Source organism: Scatophagus argus, chromosome 12 (assembly GCF_020382885.2).
Source record: "Scatophagus argus isolate fScaArg1 chromosome 12, fScaArg1.pri, whole genome shotgun sequence".
NCBI lineage: Eukaryota > Metazoa > Chordata > Actinopteri > Scatophagidae > Scatophagus > Scatophagus argus.
The window spans coordinates 3,013,710-3,038,489 of NC_058504.1; the positions used below are offsets into that span (position 1 = coordinate 3,013,710).

General features: G+C 42.5%; 5 protein-coding genes across 9 annotated transcripts; 2 read left to right on the forward strand and 3 right to left on the reverse strand.

The window, feature by feature from the left end:
* Positions 1–675: 675 nt before the first annotated feature.
* Positions 676–5,799, reverse strand: LOC124068175 (short coiled-coil protein B-like). The gene is made up of 4 exons (XM_046406165.1): positions 5,359–5,799; positions 4,565–4,633; positions 4,386–4,466; positions 676–3,357 (listed from the first exon to the last, which is right to left on the reverse strand). The coding sequence occupies exons 2-4, from the start codon at positions 4,578–4,580 to the stop codon at positions 3,215–3,217; spliced, it is 240 nt and encodes a 79-aa protein (XP_046262121.1). The 5' UTR covers positions 4,581–4,633; positions 5,359–5,799; the 3' UTR covers positions 676–3,214.
* A 347-nt stretch (positions 5,800–6,146) lies between these two features.
* mgst2 (microsomal glutathione S-transferase 2) lies at positions 6,147–8,753 on the reverse strand. Of its 2 annotated transcripts, none has more exons than XM_046406164.1 (4): positions 8,618–8,753; positions 7,246–7,345; positions 6,478–6,630; positions 6,147–6,377 (listed from the first exon to the last, which is right to left on the reverse strand). In XM_046406164.1, the coding sequence occupies exons 1-4, from the start codon at positions 8,619–8,621 to the stop codon at positions 6,269–6,271; spliced, it is 366 nt and encodes a 121-aa protein (XP_046262120.1). In that variant the 5' UTR covers positions 8,622–8,753; the 3' UTR covers positions 6,147–6,268. The 2 variants fall into 2 exon arrangements, with proteins under 2 accessions (XP_046262120.1, XP_046262119.1); XM_046406163.1 differs by lacking the exon at positions 8,618–8,753 and adding an exon at positions 7,626–7,874.
* setd7 (SET domain containing 7, histone lysine methyltransferase) lies at positions 8,704–15,307 on the forward strand. Of its 3 annotated transcripts, XM_046406154.1 has the most exons (8): positions 8,704–8,837; positions 9,729–9,858; positions 10,507–10,708; positions 10,925–11,114; positions 11,991–12,072; positions 12,196–12,313; positions 12,577–12,734; positions 13,408–15,307. In XM_046406154.1, the coding sequence occupies exons 1-8, from the start codon at positions 8,798–8,800 to the stop codon at positions 13,598–13,600; spliced, it is 1,113 nt and encodes a 370-aa protein (XP_046262110.1). In that variant the 5' UTR covers positions 8,704–8,797; the 3' UTR covers positions 13,601–15,307. The 3 variants fall into 3 exon arrangements, with proteins under 3 accessions (XP_046262110.1, XP_046262111.1, XP_046262112.1); XM_046406155.1 differs by lacking the exons at positions 11,991–12,072; positions 12,196–12,313; positions 12,577–12,734; positions 13,408–15,307 and having other exon boundaries at positions 10,903–11,106; XM_046406156.1 differs by lacking the exons at positions 11,991–12,072; positions 12,196–12,313; positions 12,577–12,734; positions 13,408–15,307 and having other exon boundaries at positions 10,915–11,106.
* A 688-nt stretch (positions 15,308–15,995) lies between these two features.
* On the forward strand, positions 15,996–20,017 carry zgc:113425 (uncharacterized protein LOC541425 homolog). Of its 2 annotated transcripts, none has more exons than XM_046406161.1 (7): positions 15,996–16,148; positions 16,251–16,529; positions 16,817–16,876; positions 17,524–17,655; positions 18,421–18,567; positions 19,261–19,318; positions 19,454–20,017. In XM_046406161.1, exons 2-7 carry the CDS (start codon positions 16,365–16,367, stop codon positions 19,561–19,563), a joined length of 672 nt encoding a protein of 223 aa, XP_046262117.1. In that variant the 5' UTR covers positions 15,996–16,148; positions 16,251–16,364; the 3' UTR covers positions 19,564–20,017. The 2 variants fall into 2 exon arrangements, with proteins under 2 accessions (XP_046262117.1, XP_046262118.1); XM_046406162.1 differs by having other exon boundaries at positions 19,457–20,017.
* Positions 20,018–21,925: 1,908 nt separating this feature from the next.
* Positions 21,926–24,780, reverse strand: rab33ba (RAB33B, member RAS oncogene family a). Its single transcript, XM_046406158.1, has 2 exons — positions 24,270–24,780; positions 21,926–22,998 (listed from the first exon to the last, which is right to left on the reverse strand). Exons 1-2 carry the CDS (start codon positions 24,495–24,497, stop codon positions 22,498–22,500), a joined length of 729 nt encoding a protein of 242 aa, XP_046262114.1. The 5' UTR covers positions 24,498–24,780; the 3' UTR covers positions 21,926–22,497.

Consider the following 24,780-nt stretch of genomic DNA (forward strand, 5'->3'; position numbering starts at 1 on the left):
TTAATGCTAACACTGATGGATTCCTCACTCTGGTCTCTGCTCTTTGTCTTGACAAAGACTATAAGAAAACTGTCCTACCATCTGTACAGTAGGTTGTATAGTAATATACATGTTCACACACACACAGTCAAATGTATACTGTACAGGATTTTTCTTTAAAAAAACAAACAAACTATGGACTCAAACAAAAATAATCTCTCTCAATCATAACTTCTGATCCACTAAAGGTGGCCTCTTTCAGTTCTGTGGAGTTTCATTCTCACATTCTGGGTTAGTGGACTGTTGAGTGTCAATGAGACTCTAACATGAGTAATAGTGGCTAATAAAGTGTCAACATCCTGAGTCCCAAGACTTAAAAGTCAACTGTGTTTCTCCAGAATATCTTTAAAAAATCCTGCACAGTATGCCTGTAACATCCAAATCAACGCACATGTTGATATGAAGATGATCCTGGGAAACTACTGCACACACATTAGTTCAACACAGAGGGACCAGTGTCCTCAGTGTGGACACTCTGTGACGACAACTAAACTAAACTAAACCCAGGACAGTTTGCAGGTTACATTGAAAACACGGGGGGTAAAGCAGCGGGTCACTTGTCCTTGCGGGCACCCTTAGTGACCCTGTGAGCATGTGAAATATAAAACATCGATTAGAACATCAATGACAAACATCTCGTCAAAAAGGATCAGTACTTTATTAAACCACAGTCAGGTCAGTAACAAAAACAACATGTAAACAATGTTCAAATGCAACAGGATTAAGATTACTTTGAGACTTCATCAATGATATTTATTTCACATTTATGCATGAAATACAGTATATTTGTCACTGATTTACTGAAAGGCTAAACCAGGCTTTGCCAGCTTAACAGTAAGCACATACACAAGACTCTCAGTTCAAATAAAAACTGAAATATGGTCTTGGCTATAAACTGCAACAGTGACTGTTAAAGTCCCGTCCCTCCCAGCCTGCATGCAGCAGCAACGAAAAGTGACACCCACGTCTCTTCAGAGAAGTTACAAACTGTAGCAATAAAACCACGTTATGACAGCTTTACGGTATCTATGGCAGAGGCAGCAATACTGACTAATAAATAACAAAAGGAAAGAGGGAAAGGGAGGAGGTCACTGCTAACACCACTGCTGGGGAGACAAACATGCTTTTCCTCTCACCAGCTTCCACCCAGCAAACACTGAAAACTGTGTTTGACCAAGTTGGAGCAATTATGTCCCGAAGGAGAAAAATGTTAGTTAAACGTAAACATTTTGTGTTGGATGGAAGGATTTTTTGGATCTGGGCGGTGGAGACGGCGGAGGGGCAGTAACATCATGAGTTCCAAAGATCTCTTTGAGCCAATGAGCAACACGGCAATGAAAGAACAAGATCTGGACTGCAACAAGTAAAATATATTTTTCGTGGTAATGACGAGACAGATTGACTAAGAACTGACTCTTCAGACTGGGCTGACTTGCTGTCATTTGAGTTCACTTTGTATTATTAAGTGCGCAAACTGCAAAGGTCGTACATTAAAAATGTTAAATATCCCTCCAAGAGTTTATGCTATCAAATAAATATTGCAAGAGTTTGTCAGGCTCTGTGATCAGTTCTAGAGCTACTACTATAATAGCCACTTCCAGGTGTTACTAATACATCTTAGTTAATGCTAACGTTAACTAGTTTGAGTGTAAACGTGACCGCGTAGTCTGGATTAAAGTTATTACCGTTGCTACCAGCAGCCTTATCTCACTGGAATGTGTGGCAGGTTAGCTAATCAGAGCACACAGACGTCTATGAGAGGGTGACATATGACACAAAAACTTCACGGAAATTCCAAAACTCAGGTTGCACAATAAGAATTTTTTTCCTCAGCCAACACAATTAGCAAAAATATTTTAAAAGCTAGCAAAATTCGCCAGCTTAAAAACATAAAAAAAAAAAAAGCATATGTGCTTCCGGTGGTGCAGCAATTTTCAGTTAACTATTCTTCAACTTATTGAAACGATGAAAAGTGTGTGACAACAAAAACCAGCAAACTGATCTGCGTGCGTCACATCCTGCACTGCTCAGACCAGGTGGTCCAGAACCACCACCGACCGCGTCAGAGCGTGAAGCTGCGGCGCTTGTTAAGTCAATGACAGCCATTTATTGACGTATTATATATCAACTATAATTTCAGTATCAGACAACAGCCCATAATGTGAATTTCCACGCCGCATACGTATTGTGCATCTCTATGGAAAACAAATGCAGCACACAGATGAACCAGTCATGTTGATAGCCCGCAGCAAATTAGTTTTTGCTCTAAACCCTCATATACACACATAAGCTATTAAGAAATTGAGTTTTCTACCCGCTAGCATTCAGTTCTGAACCAAGTGTGACTAAGCCAGTAGTCCAGTTTTTAACCAACAGTTTACACAATGTATGTCAGACATAAAAGCACATGTCAAAGCTTTGTTAAACTACACTGTCAGACTGGCATGTTCTCCCTCGCGGCTCGGCTCAGCACTCGGGGTGCTGGGACTGGTCAGGCTGAGAGGGGCAGTTAGATGTGGATCCGAGCGTCTAAAACATGCCGAGTACATCTTTGCATACAGCACAGTACAACACTGTGTTTCAGGGTTGCCGCAGCTTCCACAATGCATTTGACTTGCAAAAAACCTGCGGCGCATATCTGCTAATAAGCTCGGCTTAAAAGGATAATATGCAGCAATTTCCTATTAAAAAAAAAAGCAAAGCTTCTCAGTCGTCACTTACTTCTAGCGGGTTGAAGTATGTGATGGTGCCTGCTGTCTGCTAGTATTTTCTTTGTACTTTGCTGTATTGGAACGTTTCTGGGTGTCGGCCTTTGTTCAGTGGCGTGTTTTCTCCGATTTTCTGCTCTGGTCAAGCTTATCGACGCTCTTTCTCTCGACCGTTAAGCCATGGAGGAGCGGCAGACGTTGAGTTGTGTGTTTACAAAAAGCAAAGCCTTTAACAAAAATGGGGGTCTTTCCAGTCACCTGAAAACGGGTTTCAATTCTCCAGCGTTCTTTTTTCTTAGCTGTACATTCCAATGCGATAAATGCAACACGGCAGCATCAAGAGTCCATGATGTTGATGATCAGAGTCCAGTCAGCTGGGACAAACTGGGTTCAGGTTCAGGTTCTGGAATGCGTGTGTGTGGGTGTGTGTGTGTGTGTGTGTGTGTCAGTGCTCTCCTTGGATTTCCTTACTTTCGTTTACTCTTGGTGTCGGTGGTCTGGAAAACACTGGAGGCAGACATGAGGTTCTCAATGTACTGACCCAGAACCTGGTTCTCCGACTTCAGCTTCAGGTTCTCCTCCTTGACAGCATCCACTCTGGCAGACAGATCTGAACACACAGATTCAGAGATGTTTTTTGACTGTGTGTGCTGCCACTTGTGTTTAGTTTTCCCCACATGCTGCCATCTTTACCACAACAAGTTATTCTGCCACTCACTTCAGCCTCAGCCCAACATGTTGTTTTCACTCTTATGTCAGTATTTCCATAATGTCGTGTGGGAAATGTCCCAGTATGTTGTATGTATGTTGCAGTATAACTTTTCCCCACAACCCCACAACTACTTTTAGTGCATTTTGCATCATTTAAGTGTTTCAGTGTAGAACAGATGTTGTGAGCTGTGACTCGGAAACCTTCGAGCGAGTTCAGGAGCGTCTTCACACTTACAAAAATAAAAATTGCTGTGTATTCATCAGTGCGCTGCAGTTTAGAAAACATAGAAACATCCAACAAAGAGCTACAAGCGGTCATCTGAATTTAAGGAGTAAAAAAAGCTTCATGTAACGAGGAAGTGAGTCGAAACTTTACATTTGGAACAGCTGCATATTGATCACTGACCATGAGGCCTGATGTTACAGCAATTTTTTTTTTCTTTTTTTTTGCCCATTCATGCCGCCGAGCAACAGTGAGTTCAGACACTGATTCTTTCTAGGAATGCAAACTTCAGACCTCTGCTCTGACGGTATCCACATGTGATAATAAAGGGTCAACAGATGCACAGACTGTGGGCTAATCTGACCACCTTCTCAATACTGTGTGCCATCACTGTTAGATAATCAGGCGACATTTGTCATTTTCATCGCCAAACTATCCACACTGGTTGCTGTGGCAACAAATCAAAAGAGCAAGTGGCAGTTTTGATGAAGTGCACACCACAGCGATGATAATGATGGAGGCTCAGGGTTTGATGTGTGCCACCACGTTTCACGCTGCAGTCACAAAAATCTGGATGTGTTAAAACTGCCTTAATGATCTGAGCTAATTTCATCTCAAATGGATGTTAAAACCACGCTTCACTGCCGCATCTGCCACATAGACAGTGTGACTGTCTGAAGTGTGTGTGTGTGTGCCTTTCGTACCCTCTAGAGTATGTTGAAGCTCCAACACCTGGTTGATGAGCCTCGTCTTCTCTTCCAGCTCAGCCTGGTTCTCCATGTCACCTGCAGTCATGAAAAGGGAGGGTCGAACACCATGCAGTGACTGACTGGCACATGAACTAAGGCAAGGCTCACTACACTACGCCTGTGTGTCGTCTCACCATCATCTGAGCTCATGGTGAAGTACTCGTCTTCCTTCTTGGAATGCAGGGCTGCGATTCAAAGGGACACTGCAAAGGAAATGCTTAGTATTCAATCAATTTGGCGTTTATGTTTACAATTCAAAACGTTTGGGTAGAGCTGTTTTTCCAGACCAGGAGCCACCGCGTTAACTACATGTTTCAATGAAAGCTTAGTGTAAAAATCTGCACCGACGCGTTTTTCTCTTTCTATATACACAGGTGTGCAGGGGCGACAAATACACCATAATAATAATAATAATAATAATAATAATAATAATAGAAACGTTTACAAAATACCATTTAATGTAACGCCGAATTTATCTAAAGCACATAGTGATTCACAAAACATAATGTCAATAATGTCATAACGTAATGTCATATAGACGTTGGGCATATCTGTAAAAAAATGAATTTATTAATGGAGTTAATGCACGTATGCAGCCATCGTCGCTTAACAATGTTAACAACTTGACACATACTATGGGACCGGAAAAAAATCTAATTAAAAATGCTTTACTGACGTGAATCAAAGCGAAAGCCCACCCATATCAGGTCTTCTGCTCGCTGAAGACCACAGTTAGCTCTTTAGCTACCCATGTTAAAGCGGGTGACGGAAGAGGCCAGCTGGCGAAAATCAAAACAAAACCGGGAGCCGCTGCTAACTAACTAGCTTGACTGTTAGCATGCTAACACACAGTAGCCGGATGCTGTTCGGCTTCAACTGCCAAACATAATGCTGTGAATAAACAATAACGTGAACTCGGGACACATACCTTGCGACGTGAAAAACAACAATTGCTGCGCCGAGGTGCAGAATTTCGTCAGAAAATGTCAAAGATTTGTGTAATTTCCCCCCGAGCCTCTGAACAACACCAGCTGTGTTCAGGATGTCCACTAAGCGTCCACCAGGCCAGAACACCAATACACCACACGGCCGCCAGGGGGCAGTAAGACACCAGGTGGAAAATAAAAGCGACACACCTACCTAAAAAGGACTTCAGTTTCTAATGCCAGGTGGCTCTTTAAACCTTTTAATGTCATAATGTATTTTAAATGAGCAACAGCCGCACAAGACATAGTTTATTTCACTTAAATACTTAGATTTGCTTTTATAAAATAGCAAGATCATATCACTGTGAGGGGGATTAATCTTGTAATATGGACTACATGACGAGCTCTGGATTATATTTTGTTAGAGTGAAAAACGAGATACCAAAGGTCAACAGTGTTCCATAAAGCACGTCAGGCTTTGAGAAATCTGCAATACGTAAACAACTAGAAGAATGTGTAATTCAGATGTCTCTTACAGAAATAACATTCACTTCACAGGCATACAAAATATTTATGCCTCAAACACTGAATCTTAATTACTTAAATAAAATTTTTATTTCATATTTTATGGCATAAGCTCAGTTCAGTGTATTAGTTAGTACAGGAAACAGAAATTCATTACTTTTGTTTATGTATAATACATAAACCATTAACACTTTAATAAACTCATTGTGTTTTTAAGCACAAGTCCCCCTCAATGTTATGACTGAATAACCATACAGGGCCGAAGTATGCTTGCATTAATTTAATCAGACTAAGTTATTTAATTTATTCACACTGACTCAGCATGACAGCAGAGTGTGTGTGTGTGTTTAACTGGTTGTTCTACACAATTAGGTGGAAGTGAACTCTTCACATATGGATGTCAAAGTACTTGTGTAATATCCCACGTAGAATTCCAATCAAAGCCAGCAGAGACATAGTGAAAAAGACAGCCAGAGTCAGGTAGAAACCAGGCAATCTGCAAACCAGAAAGCACTCAGTCAAAAAGCCTGTCAAAACACAATATCACGCCTTTAAGTAATTTGTGAAAACAACGTGGCATCGGGTAGATGAATCACCTGCTCTCGTTGGACTTCACATAGCCCTGGAAGTAGATTTGTCGGGCGACGATGTAGACCAGCCCTCCTGCAGCTGCGGTCACCTCGCTGAAGAACATGCCACAGGTCCACATGACGACCAGGAACAGAGGGTAACACTCCACACAGTTCTGACTGCAAACACACACACACACACCGCAGCACACATGCACAACGTTAGTGTCACAACGTCTCGGACAGGTAGGAAAAAGACACAAGATGACAGACTGACTGACTCTCTGAAACGGATCTCAGGCTATCATGGAAGAGCAACTTAATAAAGCACTTTGAGTGTACTGCAGGTGTGGGCCCTTCATCTTACTTCATCTTGTTAGCATGATGACATTCGCTAATAAACACTGAGGACAAAGAACAGTTGAGACATGTCATTAGTTTTGCACGTGTTTTGGTCAGAAAACCAAAGTATTGGTCAAATCAAAGTTTCAGCCTGATAAAAGTGACAGAAAACACGTTGAGGGATCACCAAAGTTATTGTAAGATTTCCCTTCCCTGGAAGTAAGGGGCCGAGTTTAACCAATGAAAAACAGGCCCATGCCACACCACGCCTCAGTAATGAAGAAACATGTCCCAACACTTTTGTCTATATAGTGTATTTTATAGTTACAGGGGTTGGTGTAAAAGCACACCTGAGCGTTCGTTAGCGTTTACAATACGTGACACCTCTTTGACAGATGTTTTTTAATGTAATTTCAGAGGTTCTATAACTGTTTGTTATCTCAGTCCTCTTACTGCGCACGGAAGATCCTCTCAAACTCTGGAGGTCCAGAGACAGAAGGAGGCAGGACTTTGTGGGCCAACCTGGACAAACCAACTCGCCGAGCCAAGTAGGCTGGAAGGAGAAATGATTAACTGATTCACACACAAAAAACAAAACAAAACACTGGAAACACGTTCAAACTACTGCTTTCAAAACTGATCTCAGCTACTCTGACTGTCTTATTGTTTTATCCGGTTTTACAAACTGGCGCTGCAGTGCGTCTCGTACTGCTTGCACTTAAAGTTTGGTCCAAAAACGCTCCTACAGTGATATCGCTATGTGCCAAAAGTATGCTCTGCGCCCACCACTGAAAATGTGTGTGTTTAGGAGGCATGCAGGCATTTTAGCTCACCCATGTGCAGGGCAGACAGAAGAGAGACTGAAGCTAACAACAAAGGAGAGTCTGTTCCCATTTCTCTGCCGAAAATACGACTTTACGCGCAGGTTGCCTTGAGTACAAAGCGCGTTTGGCCTGATAAGCAGGAGGCGCTTCTGTTCTGGGGAGAGAAACAGCTTCAGCGCGTCGCACAATAAGCCCTGCCTTGCCAGAAGGGAGGGCTGAACTGAGGTGCGTCAGCAGCGTACCTGCAACAGTTTGTCTGCAAAGTGCGCGTTAACTTTTAACTCCGTCCGTCCAGTGCGGGGGCGGGAGGCACGACGCACGAAAAACAAACAAAAACATTTTGAATCAGAGCGTGACAAATTATTCTAAAACTGGTTGTTGTGTTTTCATAATAAAGGTAACAAAAAACAGAAATGCCGCATAATATTACATCTTTGGAGGTTCAAGAATTTCCCTTCAGGGATAAATAAAGGAATTCTGATTCTGATTCTGATGCATATGAAAGGATGCTGTTCGAAATTCACCAGACTTCCTGTCACGTGGTGTTTGTCTGTGCTTTATGAACGGCTTACACTGCTTTAAAATGCTGACTTTCATGGGCCAGATGTGCACTTCATCTGTACGATGTTTTAGAAAAGAGACGGTCTTGCATTGACCAGTCTAACGTTTAATCTCTCTGCGGTGTGTTGGGTCTGGTTTTCATCCTATGAATCCAGTCAGGAGGGGTGGGGGGCACACAGGGTACAGGATACAAGGGGTACACAGGGAACAAGGGGTACACAGGGAACAAGGGGTACACGGGGTACAGGAGGGTGGGCTTTGTCCCTGTCTGGGATGGGGGTGAGGAGGGCCAATATTGTGGTTAACCTTCATGGAAACTAAGTGATGAAATCTGAACACGTGTTAAAATCACAAAAGAAACCCCGCAATGAGGTGCGCACCCCGCAACACATCAAATCGATACCCCCATTTGAACTGATTCAACGATTAAACTAACGAACCCATACTGGATCCTGTGCGCGCACCGCAGTGAGAAGGCTCCAGGTCAGGGTCGCCTTTAAAGTGAGACAAACACGGGGTCGCCACTGGTCACACATCGTGTCCTGCCCGTGACGCTCCATGGGTGACAGGAAAAGCAGCCTGACTCGCGGTGTGGTCCTCATCCGGCAGCCTCCTGCAGCATGGACAGCGATGATGAAAACGTAGAAGAGTCCGTGGAAGGCAAGCAGTGTCTCGCTTCTATTTTACCCCCCTCTTGTGACGGGATAAAGGCTGTGTGCGGTATTCCTCTGTTGTTTTGAGATCCTGGTGTCAGTTCTCCGAAAATCTCCATGAGTCAGTCTTTCTGAAGGCCCGCCCGGCGACTCAGGAGCGCCGCGGACTTTATTTCAGCGTGGAATCCGCTTGACAAGCGAGCGCAGGCGGCCCGGGGGGATATCAGTGTCCCGCTGCTCGCGTGGCTCCTGGAGCGTGAAATGATTACAGGTGTGCTCGCTCCTGTATTTCACGAATACAAGAATGTGAGCATGTAGGAGTCAGCCACGTTGCGCCGTTTGTGTCAGAAGTAAACTGATGAAAATGTGGTATTAAACACACTTTTTTGTGGACGAAAACCGCACCTGAAACTGAAACATGGGGAGTTTGCTTCTTTCTGAAATGTTGGCACCTCGTTGTAAGGGTCCACTGGTTGACTGGACATACCTGCGACTCGCCAGTAAACCCCTGTTTATTCACAAGATGTCCATGAAAGGCAACTTTTGTTGAGCAGTCACTCCTGCTTCACCTGGTAATGCCACAAATGGCCACAGGGGGCGCTCGAAACACAGTCAGAGACAAAAGAATGAGGACTGGCGACCAGATTTCACAAAACCTCAAATTACTGCTTTTCTAGTGATTTCTTTCTTTCTTTCTTTTATTTTTTTTTTAAATAAATATTCGTACATAACTTGTGAAACAGTTGTGAAGCAGTCTAACTAAAGATGCTTAAGAGAGTCATGAAAAATTCAAAACTTTATAGAACCAATAAGTATTTTGATATTAACAGTGAAAAAATATTATTTTTAAAAACCCATCAGACTCAATTTGCCCATGTGTGTGTGTTTGTGTTTTCAGGTCCCTTGGATGAAGATGGTCAGCCACATGGGTTCTGCACAGTAACCTACTCATCCAGTGATCGATTTGAAGGACACTTCAGCCACGGAGAGAAGAATGGCAAGGGCAAGTTCTTCTTCTTTGATGGAAGGTACTGCAAAGGAAAGACAGAAACAAACGTGGGCATTTACTTGTGCCACTTGACATTGTCTACGTCACCGCTGTCACAGTATCAGATTTTCACTACAGGGCTGTTGTTGGCAGAAGAAAGCACGATAACAACAGAAAATTTCAAACAAATTCTTTAACTTTGTTTAGTTTGTGTTTTGTCTCTTGGCAAGTGAATTACACTCTTATCTGAGAGAGATGGAGAAAGAGTCTGTCAGTGATGAAAGATGTATTCACATCCTTTACTGACATGTTGTGGAAAGCCTTCACAGAAGAGTGGAAGCTGTGGTCAGCTGGCCCAATACAATTTGATCAAAATTTAGTTATTATTTCATTTTTTTATTCACAAGATTACTTTTCCCAAAAATGTTATCACTTTTGTCTTGAAATATTCTAACTTTTTTCATGTAGGGAAGTACTTAGGTAAGCACAACAAGAAGTATCTGCAATATTTAATTACTATGCATTAGTCAAGTCCTGATACATGCTGACGAATAATTGCATGTTAACCCGGTTTAGGTCATTCTTCCACTACTGAACTTGTGTAGATCTGTGCAGTTTTATCTGACCCGTTTGATGTGATTGAATTTAACGGGAGTTTCACTGCAGTTTCGTCTCTCGTTCTCCACAGCACCCTGGAGGGTTTCTATGTGGACGATGCTCTGCAGGGCCAGGGGATGTATACATATGAAGACGGCGGCGTCCTTCACGGGACGTATGTGGACGGAGAACTTAACGGACCTGCTCAGGAGTTTGATGGAGAGGGCCGCCTGGTGTTCAAGGGCCAGTACAAAGACAACAGCCGATGTGGGGAATGCTGGGTTTACCACCCTGTGAGTCAGCTCAGTGCTCACTGCAGCTCAGTGGCCATGATGTGTGCAGAGATGATTCACTTACATACGTTTAAGCACTTCTGAGGCCATATTTAGTGTTAATCTTACCTTTAGAAGTTCCCACATTGCATAAGAACATAGTAGAAGTAAATGAAACGAATGGTATTTGTTCACTATGTCCTTTGTGCATGTTGGTGTGTACTGAGGTGCGTCTAGGATGGAGGCTGTGTGTTTGGGGAAGTGAATGAGGATGGGGAGATGACTGGTGAATCTGTAGCGTACATCTACCCCGACGGACGGACTGCTCTCTACGGAAGCTTTGTGGACGGGGAGCTAATCAAGGCTCGCCTTGCCACCGTGTCTTCCAGCGAGAGTGGAAGGCCGCACTTTGAAGTCACACCCAACAGTAAGTTCAGATGCCATCTTTGTAATGGGAAAGTTCAGGAACGTCTTGAGGGAATTTCTTCAAATTTGGCACGAACTTGGACTCAAAGTTGAACTGATGAGAATTTGGTCAAGCTCAAAGGTCACTGTGACCTCGTTAAGTACAATTCATAACAGAGTCAGAATGGGATAAAATGACGAAGGGATGATATTTTATATGAAGAAGGTTAAAGGTCAGCGTCACTGTGACATCATAGTGTTTTCTGTCCATTATTCAACAGCATCACTCAGGAACAGAAGGCAGATTGTGACCAGTTTTCACATCAGGTCACATACTGACTCGGTGACTCTAATCTTGAGTGTCCACCTTGAAACTCTCAGAATTTGTATTATTCCCTTGAATCATTTAAAAAATAATACTAAATTACACAAAATATCTGTGTTGACCATATACTCAGCATTGAATGAGTCTCTGACAGACATGGGTGTAAACTTCAACTTGACTATTTGGTGGAAGTATGGAACCACATGGCAGTAACTCTAGTCCCCATGTAGTTCAAGCAAGAAAAATTGTGAAAAGAAAGAAAAAAGTGTGTACACATGTACACAATTCAAAGGCAGTGATACAGTTTTCACTGTGTATACCACATCTAAGTAAACAATGTTCACTAGGAGTTATATATATGTTGTTTATCCTTAAGCCTGTGTCACATTTAACGAATTCATCATGTACATTTTGGGCGTATTTGGGTGTGAATCTTGGAGTAGTTAAATGTGATGTGCTGGAAACTGGATGAGTTGTGCTGCACTCGCAGTCCTGGTTTGTATTCTGCTTGTGTTTACTGGAGAGAAGCATTTGTGCAAACGACTGGACATTATGACATATTCCGTTTTTAAGGTCCTGTGTACTCGTACGACAAGTCAACATCCACCTGTATCGCCACCCACACGCTGCTTCCTGACCCTTACGAGAGCCAAAGGTGAGTAAGCTTTATGCTGACGGGTGACATCTGAGTTCACCGGCAGAATTAGGATGATACTGCGGCACAACCATGTGAGGACTGTGCTTCACGCTGCCGCCACGTTGTCTCCGTGTGTCACAGAGCGTTTGTGGCGGACTCCATGATCAGAGGAGCAGGACAGGGCCTGTTTGCCAAGACAGATGCTGAAAGTAACACTGTGATGGCTTTTTACAACGGAGTACGCATCACGCACACCGAGGTATGACCCACGTGTAAAGACAGATCGTTCAGAGCAGTGATTCATTTAAACAGTTCAAATAGTTAAAAGCAATGGTGGTTAAAATAGATGGCTTGGATAAGTGCATGTGGAGAGATGGATCAGTCATTGAAATATTTAGCTAAAATTAATACTAAATGAGAAAGTGTTGCATTTTTGTCACTGTTGACATGTATCCTTAGTTTTCTGTTTTTAAACTAATCATATTGCTGATTTGTTTTTTCGTGACTCAATGGACTCCTCAGGTGGACAGCAGAGACTGGGCACTGAATGGGAACACAATCTCATTGGATGAGGAGACAGTGATCGACGTCCCTCAGCCTTTTGACCAGATGGAGAAATACTGTGCCTCTCTGGGTCACAAGGCAAACCACTCCTTCACCCCCAACTGCAAATATGACCCGTGAGTATGAAGTGACAGCAGCAGAGGATGGGGTGGGGGTGGGGGGGCAGCAATGTTTGTTGCAGAGTCTTTTCCCACCTTCCATGTAGTGGCTTTCATTGCATCGCACAATCTTCCTCAGCAGACCACATGATTTGCAGGTGTTCAAATTTCCTGTTCTCTGAACGCTTACAGGACTTCGTGTCCATGCTACCTTAACTAAGTAACTAATCCAAACAAAAATATATTTCAAATCATATTCATATGTAACTAAACTTGGGTAAACTAAACCAACTTAAAATGTAGTGCAATAACTGAACCTAAAATGACTGAAGATAGAAGTCGTCTCCTGATTCAGATGAAAGAAAAATGGACTAAAGGTGTAAAAGGTGACTTTGTGTGACAGGAGCCATGTGGGAAATCAAACTCTGGTGACTGACAGTTTAGCTCAAAGACCCCACGAGGAAATAACCGATGATAAGCATTATTAGTATTATCAGAAAGCAAACTGACCACATGTCATTAATATTGAGTGACAGGTAGGTACGGGAGGAAACAACAGCATCTCGTGCAGTAATGATTCAGAGCTTATTACTGTCTGATCGCTTTTACATGCTTCTTAATGCCCTTAATGGACTGATAACGTACACAGAGTACACACAAACAGCAGATTTAATATCTTTTTTTTTGGCAGGTTTGTCCACCCGCGTTTTGGGCCTATCAAGTGCATCCGAACCTTGAGGGCTGTGCAGAAAGACGAGGAGCTAATGGTTGCTTATGGTTATGATCATGAGCCAGTGGGAAAGAACGGCCCTGAGGCCCCTGATTGGTACAAGCAGGAGCTGGAGGAGTTCCAGCAGAAACAGACGGCTTCCACTGGCCAATAAGAATACAGATTAATTCCTCTGGACAGTTAAAAAAAATCCAAAACCTTCTACCTGTGCTGCCAACTTACAAGACTCCTGCAGCATTATGACACCTGATATCCCCTGCAGCTGCAGACCACATGGTGGATGTTTGAAATTCAAATGGGATAAAGCTTGAGCAGTTCAGTATGAATGAAGGTCTTGGAGATCCAAGGCCTCAGAAGGGCAAATACTATGCAAAAAAACCAAATGTTATTGGAGGAGACATGTCTCTGGCTTGAGGTGTTGTTCTGCTGTTCTTCAGCATTTCTTCTTCATTAGTGTTCGAGGCAGGTGGGTTTTTCAATGGCTGATGGCAATGTCTTTCTTTTTTGCATCTGATGAAATACAATAGATTAATAACAGCAAATGACACACAGAGTTGCTGAACTTAAATTAACATTTATTTAACCCTGATGTCTGTGTTGTTTCTGTTTGTTTAAGCAGACATGCACTCTGGCAGAAGAGTACATATTTTTGGCTCAGTAGAATACTGCCTTTTAAGATGAGATTTCTGTCCCGACATCTAAATAGTAACATATAAAAAATACTACATCAGTATTTGGCATCAAAAACAAAACAAAAAAAAAAACAAAAGTCATTCTATGCACATTACAATCTAATATATGTGGTTATTTTAGCCAGTAACATGATGTTTTAGATTCAATTTTTCTTAATTAATGGAAGGAAAACTGCATTATTCTATACATTATAACATATTTAATACAAGCCATATTGATGGTCTTAGATTTGCTGTCATTTAAGCTGGAAGAAATGTGCTAACATTTAGAACAGACAATGGAGACTGAGGAAATTCGGGCAAATATTTGTGGGAATTATAGTGTAGGCCTCAAAGCTAATTTTCTCACCATCTTCCCAAAACTGTCCTGAAGCATATTTTGCGTATTTCTGTTTGTGGACAGACTTGGTCATAAGCAAAATAGCTAATCTAAGCGATCGAATGCATCAATAACTTTGTTCACTTGCATTGCACAGCCTGATCAGCAGGGACAATCGCAGAGGAAGAGAAACGTGCACATAAGCTCAGATGTGTCTGCAGACATTTTAGTTTAAATTGGCCTTGTGAGCAAAGGCAAAAGTCATGCTGATTATCACAAAATGCCAAATATCAGCCTGACTAATCAGTTTAGCACAGCTCCTTATCATACATTGTTCATATGGATGCCAAGATGTATGTGCTTATGGAGGTTATAAATTTAGGATATGATGAGAAGCTATTGCATTTTTTCCTTAGTTCTCACTATTTTCACTTAACTGTGTGTCAGCCAGTTGCTTTAAGCAGTGGTCGTACGGCTTTCTCTGATGTGTTGAGTTAAATAACCCTATCATACCACATTTTATCTGTTAAAACAGTTTTTCACTCATTATTTAAAGTAATTCATATGGCCCGATCCATAGATAGAAGTGTAACATTTTAAGCCTATTTGTTTACTTTATGGTAGGCTGTATGTTACATTGATTGTTTATAATATCTGAATTTGGTGAAGAACTGTATTTCCTGAGTTTTGTAGGGGTGATCTGTATTGGTAACACTGGTAGAAAATAACAGATGTTATTACATGTTATTACATGTATTACAGGAAATACTACATTGACCTGGTTCCACTTTTCTAACCTCAAATCTGTGCTCATACCATACAAAATAAAGTGCAACATGAATTAAATTCATAAACATGCCTCACTTATTTGGAATTAGAGTGTGTTTTTGCCATTTCTGCTATTTCAAACCACTATTCTTTTAATAAAGATGGGATAGTTTTTAGGGCCTCAGCTGAAATTCTTTTAGAAAATCAGCCATTTAAATTGGGCTTCTGTGAAAGACATCGACTGTACATACTGATTGACAAGGGAGCTCCCAACAAACCAAACCTAAACAACTGCATCGCCCCCTGGTGGCTGGCTGCTGTACATGTCACATGTATATATGTCAAAGGTAAAAGACTATAAAAGGTTTTATAAAAAAAGTTCCTGGAAAAGCAGTTGCACTAATGCTAGTGCTGCAAGTAGGTTGCAGGTGGTAGTTTGATTCACAGGTACTTTAAGATTTGAAGATCAAACATGTTTGGATTTCGTGGATATTTTGCACCTGATGATGCAAGGGTGAACTTGGTTGAATTTGGCCAACAATTTATTCTGAAAGTTAGAATTTTTAAAACACATTTATTATTCAGTTCATGAAGAACGTTGCTAATATTTGTAGGTCAAGTACCTGGCAAGTCTATGGGGTATGTTATTTTACCCATTCCACTGGTCAAATGTATACTACAGGTTTTGAAGCAGAAGCTATTTAACTTAGACTCACAAATCCATATATCTGATTGAGGGAAACCGCATCCTCCTAAATGTGTATGGAGGGGAGGGGCGGGTCTTCACCGCCTGCGAAACCAAACTCTGGGCGACAAATTGCTCCTCTTCCCTCCACCTGCTGCTGGTCAGCCAGGTTAATGCATAAACTGCTAGTGAAACCAGCCCGCAATCCGGAAGATACACGGCACTGGAGACAAACAGTGTAAGTGCGGTTTTCTGGAATGAAAACAATATAATAAAATATCGCAGATTTCAGAAATATTTGCCGCTGTTGTCACCAACGAGCCTCATGTTTTTGACACAGAAAGCCCACAAACCAAACCGAGCATCAAGCGAAGTTAAAGTTTCAGCCACAAGCTGAACCGTGGAGGGATACCGTCTGGTATCAGTGGACTTTCCGGCGGGATAATACCTGGAGATGGACCGATACAGGTACTTCATTTTCAACCAGAAGAGCGTGCTCGTCCTCGGTATCCTCCAGATCGCTTGTGCTGGTCTTTGTGTAGTGTGTGGGTTCATGGACGCTGTTTTCCGTAAGGATACCCCGCTGAGTACCACCAGGACACCGGTCTGGGGAGGACTGGTGAGATATTGATCCTCTTTCATCAATAGTTAATCAATACGGGTTGTGTAAGCAGCATCAGATCATATGAACTGACTGTCGACCTCCGTGTTGTTCTGCAAGGGAAATAACGCGTTTGGCAGTAAAGTCGACACAATACTGAATGACTACTGAATGGAGTTTGGTGTGAACCTGAACTGAATGTGTCTTTATTGGGACCTTTTTTCCTGTTGAAACCTGTTGAAGCTGCTTGCTGTGTGTTGCCTTTGTTCCTGTCATTCATTCAGGCCGCTCTCGTCCCCCTTTAGCTCATGGTCTCTCCAGGTGTTCTGGCGCTGTTTGCCTCCCAAAAGAAAAACTCAGTGCTGGTAAGCGAGATGGTTTTTCAACTCCTCCTGCCTTGTCAAGGCAAGGTATCTCCAAGTTGCTTTTGGTTTTCCGGTAGAAAGAACAGTATCCCTTTGTGATTAAGGTATGGCGAGAATTAGGGATGCAATTAACAGTTATTTGAATCCCTGATAAATCTACTGAATATTCTCGAACTTGAATTGAGAACCTTCTCAGTTGCTGTGAGGCGACAGTGCTGCCCCTCAAATAATTGTTTAGTATATAAAATGTCAAAAAATTGTGAATAAATGCTCATCAGAGTTTTCTAGGACCCAGAGTGACGTCTTCATGTTGCTTCTTTTGTCCAGTCAAACCCAAAGACTCTTCAGTTACCGTCATAAATGACAAAGAAAAGCACAGATCCTGACACTTAAGAAGCTGGAACCAGCAAAAGTTTGACATTTTTGAATGAAAAATGCAAAATAGATGGCACCTAGTCTTCTTTCGACTGATTAATCGACTAATCATTGCGGTCCTAGCCAGAATTTAGTTTAAAACCAAGAAACAAGTGTTGATGTTAAGTCAGATATGTATTTTTAGTGTTTTGCTGAGATAAATACTCTCTTACATACACATACATTGTCTTTTTGTTGTTGTTGTTGTTGAACTTGTCTTCCTGTCTCTGCAGGTGAGTGTGATGGTAGTGACAGCAGGCCTGTCCTGTGTGGCTGCAGTGTTTGTATCAGGTTACTCCGGTTTGACACTCACCTATGGAGAGGAGGATCAAGAGGTCTTCCACCACCACCACAGTCCTGAAGTGGTAACCACCACACGCGCACACACACACACACAAACACACACCTTTATGGTCGGAGTTTGAGCTTGGAGCTTGAAGCTTCGCAGCATAGTAGTGGGGCCTGACGATGTCATGCTGACTGAGTCCGTCAAAACTACTGACGAGGCTGGCATACATAGATTTGTATGAATATTCACGATATGCATTGATTATTCGTAATTATTGTTGTGACTCCATAATCCACTGGTCCTCAGTTTTCATGACTGAGTGTCAATCTAGACAGCCCGTATATAACCGAAGGCCCCACGGGTCCTCGTACCCATCAGCTCGTCTGAGGATTGTTATTGTAATGCCATTCAACATTCCTTTAAATTCCTTTGAGTATTGGTATTGGTAAAGTAACAAAATTACAACGTAAGCTTTTCAAGTCATTCATCTTTTCTTGTTATTCATGTTTCGTGCTGCACTTCAGAAAACTATGACCTGATCTTTCATATAGTGCCAGATTGGCGTTTGTTCTACACTTTGGTCTGTATTGTGAAATCTTGTCTGGCAGAGCTAACCATGCACATGGAGGGACATGTATGAATACATGGAGAGTGGGAAGTGCAAGAACAGTAACATCACAACTATGACTACTTAATACAAGTTTTATAAACTCTTTGTCTTAGCAAATTAATTTGTCTTTAACCTGTAAATAGTGTACTGTAATGTGCTCTTTTATGCAGCCTCTGGCACAAGAAATGTCCTTCAGGATTAATAAAGTTCTGTCTTATCTTATCTGCTCAGACGTTTGTGCTTCATCGGATGGTGAAGGGAGCCAACGCCACCATACTTCTGTCCTGCACCATCAGCTTGGTTCTCTCCTGCCTCATCGCCTTCGTGGGCTGCCGTAGTCTTCCATGTTGTGGCTGCTATGATAGCAGAACTGGATTGGTAGGGAAGAACACAGTTACCAGGAAATGGCTTTGAAATTGTATGTTTTGATGTTCCCACTTCTGTGACTTGCGGTCGCTTCATCTGTCAGTTGTGCTGTCCTCACACGCCACATAAGCAGGTTCCACCAGTAACGATGGCAGATTGACCACCCAAAACTCAACACAATGACTCTTTGATTCCAGACAGAGTTAGACAACAGCAGCTGGCTGTCAGTTTTGTTGGTGGAAATGCGAACTCGGTTAGTAAGTAACAAGTTTGCCTCTGGAGTGTTAAACTTTCCCAGGTGGAATAGAAAGCAAGACGGGGCCGCTGACTATTGTAGTTAGCTGATGATATGATCCTTGTCCTCACTTTGTTAGTGTTAGGCCAGCTGTGCGTACTAATGGTAAACTAGGACAGTTGTGACTGGCGGTCCTCTCAGACTGTGTACTTCACACAGCATAACCAGAGATCAGGACATGCAGTGGTGTATAACCTTGGTGTCAGATAAGAAACTCCAGTCTGGTGTTTTTTAATGTTTTGCCTCCACTGAACCAAGCAAATTGTGTTGATTATTTTTAGAGCAAAGCTTGTTTCTTTCAAAGAATAATACTCACTTTGTAGATTAGAGTGACATTGTTGAAAGACAAAGATGTGATTTTTTTTGTGTGTTTTGTTTTGTTTTTGTTTTTGTGTGTGCGCATGTGGCAGGAAACACTGGTTCCTCAGTGTGACCCTGGGGACACCGAGATGGTTTGTACATGGCAAGGTAAGAACTGATCTCAAACATCGTCTCTAGGCTCATCCTGGCCCACAGCTGGTGCTCTTACTGCTGTGTTTTTGTAGTGTTGTGGTGTCGCTCGGCAATAAGCAGAGCTGTGATGTAGTTCTCTTCTGCGTCCAGCAGGAGGTGACGACAGGCTCTTCAACTCTCCGGCTCAGTCCACTGACTGTGGCAAAACAGAGGAAGAAGAGGGTCCCTCCAAAGTGCCTCCGTACAGTAGACTGACCTGACATACACCCTCATTAGAGACCTGTCCTACACATTTCATTTTGCATTTTACACATTTCAGAGAAGAGGGGATTAATTCTAGGTTGTATTTCCTTAAAGTTGTGCCTATGCATTTCTCTCCTTTTTGGGGGCGTGGACAGAGAGAATGAACCTCAAGTGAAGCCGAAGTCAAGTGGAAAGTCATCTAGAGATTTTTCAGAGATATGGGTTGTTTTTCTCTTATCAGACAAAGCACTTTGGACTATGACAGTGTCTTTATTTGCTCTTTGACCAAAGATTTCTGTCGCCAAACTCCTTTATACCTTGCCAAAGTTGAATACCTGCAAACTCTGTGACATGTCAAGACTTAAATGCTTCATTCCCTGCATGTTGTGTGAAAATGAGTTGTGTTCTCAATATGTAAATGCTAAGACATTTTATGTGTATTTAACAAATAAATCCCAACAAGATGTTTGAGAGAAGTGATTCTGTACACAGATGGCTCCACGTTTTGAAATGTTCCAGGTGTTTTATTGCAAGGTTACACATGACAAAACCATTGCAACTACATGTTCCCTGTAGTTTATTTCATAAGTCATTTTGTGAGTTAATACCATCCTGTAATTGACCATTCTTTCTGGGCATTTGCAATAAGAGATACAGTAGCATTATTTGCTGTGCATGGCTTTAATTTAAAAAAATTAAGGCAAAGGAAATTACAGTAGGACCTGGTGTGAAGGCAGATGGGGGGGGGGGGGGGGGGTTATCAAAAACAAAGGGCACTTAAAGAACGGAAGAAAGCAGCAGCCAAATGTAAAATAATACACACACATGGTGTCACATTGCTGGCAAGCCACAGAGATGTTCATGTTCTTGTTATTTCTGTCACACGTGCATAGCTTCTGACCATTGAGTCCTGAGACAAAAGACTGAAAGTCCCCATCTTTCAGTGAGACGTGAATGTGCACCATAAGCTGGAGGTGACCAGCATAGGAGCCCCAGGACCAGCTGTGCCCAAAACAAACATCCAAATCCACTAAAATGCAAAGCCTCTAACTAACAAAATGTAAGCTCTATGACTCTTCATGACACATGAACAAGTAAAGAACATCGGCATTTATCATACAGTGGTTTGCGAGACATGCTGAATATTGCAGCACAAGCTTACACACAGTGGGTGTAGGCATTCATGTCCATGTGGAGGAGCACGTTGCAAAGCCTTACACACACCAAGTGGTTGTCTATTTGATTCGCTGGCTAGCCTACGCAGTACTACACTCACCAATCTGGTTATTTTGCAACTCTTCATACACAGAGGAGAAAACAGGCAAAATGCAATTAACAAAGACAATTCTCTCTAAAGTCCATTTACAAATTCCTTTGAGGTTCCCTTTGTGTCCTTTATCATGACGTTAGCAGATACATTCCTACTTCCTTTTCCCCATCTTTGAGAGAAGGAATTAACAACACTCTCAACACGTATAGCAGGTGTGTTTGGTGCAACGTGATTTTAGATATTCACCAGCAAACATCACATGCTGCCAATATGGAGTGTTAGCTGTTGCATGCTAACAAACTGAGCTTAACAAATATGTCTTCATTTAAACCTGTGATAAATTATTATTGGTCACTTTCAGGCAGCGGCAACAAGTTGTGATTCACTCTGAATCAAGACAGCCCAGTAAAACAGGCAACGGGCCCCATAGGGGCCCCAAATGCCACTTGTTCACCAATTGGACAGTTGGGTTTTCTGTTTCTTTGGAACTATCAAATATCAACTAATTTTTGACTGAATATATTCTGAACAGAATATTAATATGAAATAATTTCGCTCAGGGTGCGATGCACATTTCTTTTAAAGAAGGTCATCTTTGTATTTAAAATCAACCAGACTCAAATTTACCCTGTGGAGCTTTTGATCACTTCTAGCAGCTACTATGGAGCAATGTTTTTATGAATGGGTCCTTGATTATGTTGTGCTAGCATGTGCACAATGCTCACACAGCATGTGTTCTTGTCGACACCATTCCACTGAGATGGTAACAAATGACAAATGTAGTATTATTAGTAAAGGCAGGGAAGGAATATTAACACAAAATGTTGCCTATAGAAATGTTTTTTGAAGAAAGAAAGGCATTCAGTGAGTTTGCTATGCTTTAAAATGCATGTGAAACACACCAGTGTAAACTCCACATGGCATCTTTGACGAAATTCGTACCAAATCGACTCCAACCAGAGGAAGGGTCTCACAGATGAAGTGAGAATCCAGACATGAACTACAAGGGGGGGGGGGATAAAATAACTCAAACATACAATACAGTCTGCACTACATTACAATGAAAACCTCCTGAGAGTCTGAACACAAACACAAATGCAATGGCACAAATTGTATTACAACGTGTTTCGTGATTGTGTCCGCCCTTACAAGGCTGCATAAGGGAATCAGATTCTGCTCTCCTATCAGGTCACGGTAAAGGTGGTTCGTAAAGGAAGACGTTTTTATGGCACTTCCCTCTGCAAAACCACTTATCTGTTAATGCCACCGTGTCTCTGAGTTTTCTGTTGCCAAGGAACCCATGAAGACAAAAGAATGAAGATTTCTGTGGCTTAAAAATTAAATCATCATTGAAGGAGGAGAACTGATTTGGAATCAGATTTTTGGCCCCTTGTTCAGGATAATTTCCATGAGCCAGTGATCAATTTTGACTTTTCTAAACAACAACGGTGAACACTACCTCAACACCATATGAAGTCATTTATAATATTAAGCACAAGCATCAGAAGAAAATGTATCCTTTTCTAATGGGGGCATCCATCCACGTATTGTGCTGATTATGAAGCCATTTTGCCGGAGCCAGTCTTTCTCTCTAGACTTCCACTCTTTCCGTCTTCAGCGTCTTCGGACTTGTGCAGCATCAGGTTGACCACATGTCCCTCTTTCCCTGCATTCTTCTCCCTCAGCAGCTGCTGCAGCCCCAGCTTCTGGCCCCATCTCCCCTGTCATCCCTCCCCCTGCTCAGACTGATGGTAGCCCCTGATCCCTCTGACGGCTGGCTCAGTACCAGAGGCTTCTGAGATTTTAGCTTGTGGGCCACCGTCATAAAAATAGCCTCGACGTGGTCACTGTTTCCTCCGCCATACTTTCTGTCTCCCTGACTATTTGGGTTCTTTGCAGACGTCTCAAACAGGGGCATGGAGTGGGAGTCGGCAAACTGTTGCGCCAGGTCTGTGCCCACCCGAATGGAGTCTTGGAGGTCGCACTTGTTTCCAACGAGGATCCTCGGCACCTCTGTGCCCAGTGCGTGCTGCTTGCACTCCTCAATCCAAGCTGGGAGGCTGCGGAAGCTGGCAGCGTTGGTAACATCGTAGACGAAGACAACGGCGTGCACGTTGCGGTAGTAGTGTTGCACCATGGACTTCCTGAAGCGCTCCTGACCTGCAGTGTCCCACAGCTGGATCTGTTGGGGAAATGGATCAAAGTCTCAAGCCAACCCTGAATTAAGCTTTTACCCCCCACGTCTATTCATTCTGTCTAAACCCAGTATTTCTAACTAATACATTAATACTATACATTAATATGATTAGTTTTATATTATTTGTTGAATTAGATTCTGGTGGTGGCTGCAAAGACTGTTTTGCAACTTGCAACTCCAAACATTCCCAATAACTCCAGAGCATTGCAAAGTCAAAATTTATTTCAAAAAGACAGATGTAATAATGTTCGAAGTTCACAACATGTTTTTATACAATGAAATAATCTGCTTCAGTCCATAGCGGTTGGCGTTTAGCTTTTCAAAGTCAACATTTTCGCTGTGTTCAAACTGGTGTTTGCTCTTCCACTTCCTCACACACCTGTGATATTAACGGGATGGTCTAACAGCACCACATATTACATAATCACAACAACAAAAATCTATTTCCACTGCTCAGTTTCCAGCCTGTAGTCAGGACCAGAAGAGTTTAACCTCCCTCACCTTCCCTGAAGTTGCCAAACAATAAATACAACATTCTCTTTAGGCTTGAGAAGCTGCATCCATTAATTACTGACAATCAACCCCGTTTAGTCATCATGGGGATGACTACACAGCGCGTGACTATGGTTTTAGGAGGAGTTTTATCAGGTCTAAGACAACAACTGTGATGATCTCATCAGCGTGATCTCAGACTGCACTTGGACTAGGATTCAGCTGAAAGCCTGTGTTACAGACTGGACGGTGGAGGCTTTCACCAGACAGGGGAAGCCTTATTTCAGATGCATTATGGGTACTGTATGATCTGGTGTTTTTGGAGCTTGAGGGCTAAATTCAGGGTATCTCAAGATTTGCTAGATTTATCTATTCTATTTTTTAAATTGTTTCTCTTGCAAGCCTGCCAGCTTTACTAAACACTAACTTGCTGGGACCCTGCCAGCTTTTATTTGCCTCCAGATGAAGAAGGTGGTGTTCCAAATGACTTCAGTGGACTGCACATGGGAGGAAAGGCGTCCACAGACCAGAAGGAAACTGACACTCCCTCATTTATTACCACTGACGTGCATTTAAGCAAGACGAGCAAAGCTACTGCTCATTGGCTGATGATAAACAACCAAACAGCTGTGAGCCGTCAGAGCCCTCTTGTTATGTTTATCTTAGGGTACAGTAATACGTTACACCTGTCCCTGCTCTCCCCTGTTCAGTCTGGATTATTATTATTATTATTATTAACAGTGAAATGTGTCTTCAGAGCACACCTTGATTTTCTCGCCGTCAATCTCGACCAGCCTCTCCCTGAAGTCCACCCCGATTGTGGCCTCTGTTTTGTCGGGGAACTTTCCGGCACAGAAGCGATACGTGAGGCAGGTCTTCCCGACACCCGAGTCCCCGATCACGATGATTTTGAAGATGCGGGTCCTCGGCGGCGGAAGAGTCGAGCTCGTCAGAGAGCCGGAGATTTCAACCGACGAGCCGCTCTCCGCCATATCAGATCAACGGGGTAGATGATCAGCGGGAACAGCCTACTGTAGCTCCTGCACCGGCAGTCTGTCAAGCTAACAGAGCCGCAGTAAAAAGCCTCCACGGGATTGGCTACTGCTCTCTGTCGACATTCAAAGACATGTGTGAAGAATACAGTTATTGGACGTTCAGATATTGTCAATATACATGCAATTTCTTTCCTCAAGACAAGAGCATCCCAGTAAAAACTCCCAGAATCCCAGTCTTCGGCTAAGAAGCCACGTACAAAGTGCTCAAAGGAAGTCTTTT

Coding starts and splice junctions, on each gene's coding strand:
- mgst2 (XM_046406163.1), bottom strand. CDS start 7,686: ATGGGAACAGACTCTCCTTTGTTGTTAGCTTCAGTCTCTCTTCTGTCT. Junction 7,346..7,625: donor TCTGTCTGCCCTGCACATGG/GTGAGCTAAAAT, acceptor TTCTCCTTCCAG/CCTACTTGGCTCGGCGAGTT. Junction 6,631..7,245: donor GAGAGGATCTTCCGTGCGCA/GTAAGAGGACTG, acceptor GTGTGTTTGCAG/TCAGAACTGTGTGGAGTGTT.
- setd7 (XM_046406154.1), top strand. CDS start 8,798: ATGGACAGCGATGATGAAAACGTAGAAGAGTCCGTGGAAG. Junction 8,838..9,728: donor CGTAGAAGAGTCCGTGGAAG/GCAAGCAGTGTC, acceptor TTGTGTTTTCAG/GTCCCTTGGATGAAGATGGT. Junction 11,115..11,990: donor CTTTGAAGTCACACCCAACA/GTAAGTTCAGAT, acceptor TCCGTTTTTAAG/GTCCTGTGTACTCGTACGAC.
- rab33ba (XM_046406158.1), bottom strand. CDS start 24,497: ATGGCGGAGAGCGGCTCGTCGGTTGAAATCTCCGGCTCTCTGACGAGC. Junction 22,999..24,269: donor TTGACGGCGAGAAAATCAAG/GTGTGCTCTGAA, acceptor TTTCCCCAACAG/ATCCAGCTGTGGGACACTGC.
- LOC124068175 (XM_046406165.1), bottom strand. Junction 3,358..4,385: donor GCTTCAACATACTCTAGAGG/GTACGAAAGGCA, acceptor CTGTGTGTTCAG/ATCTGTCTGCCAGAGTGGAT.
- zgc:113425 (XM_046406161.1), top strand. CDS start 16,365: ATGGACCGATACAGGTACTTCATTTTCAACCAGAAGAGCGTGCTCGTC. Junction 16,530..16,816: donor CACCGGTCTGGGGAGGACTG/GTGAGATATTGA, acceptor GTCCCCCTTTAG/CTCATGGTCTCTCCAGGTGT. Junction 16,877..17,523: donor AAAAGAAAAACTCAGTGCTG/GTAAGCGAGATG, acceptor CTGTCTCTGCAG/GTGAGTGTGATGGTAGTGAC.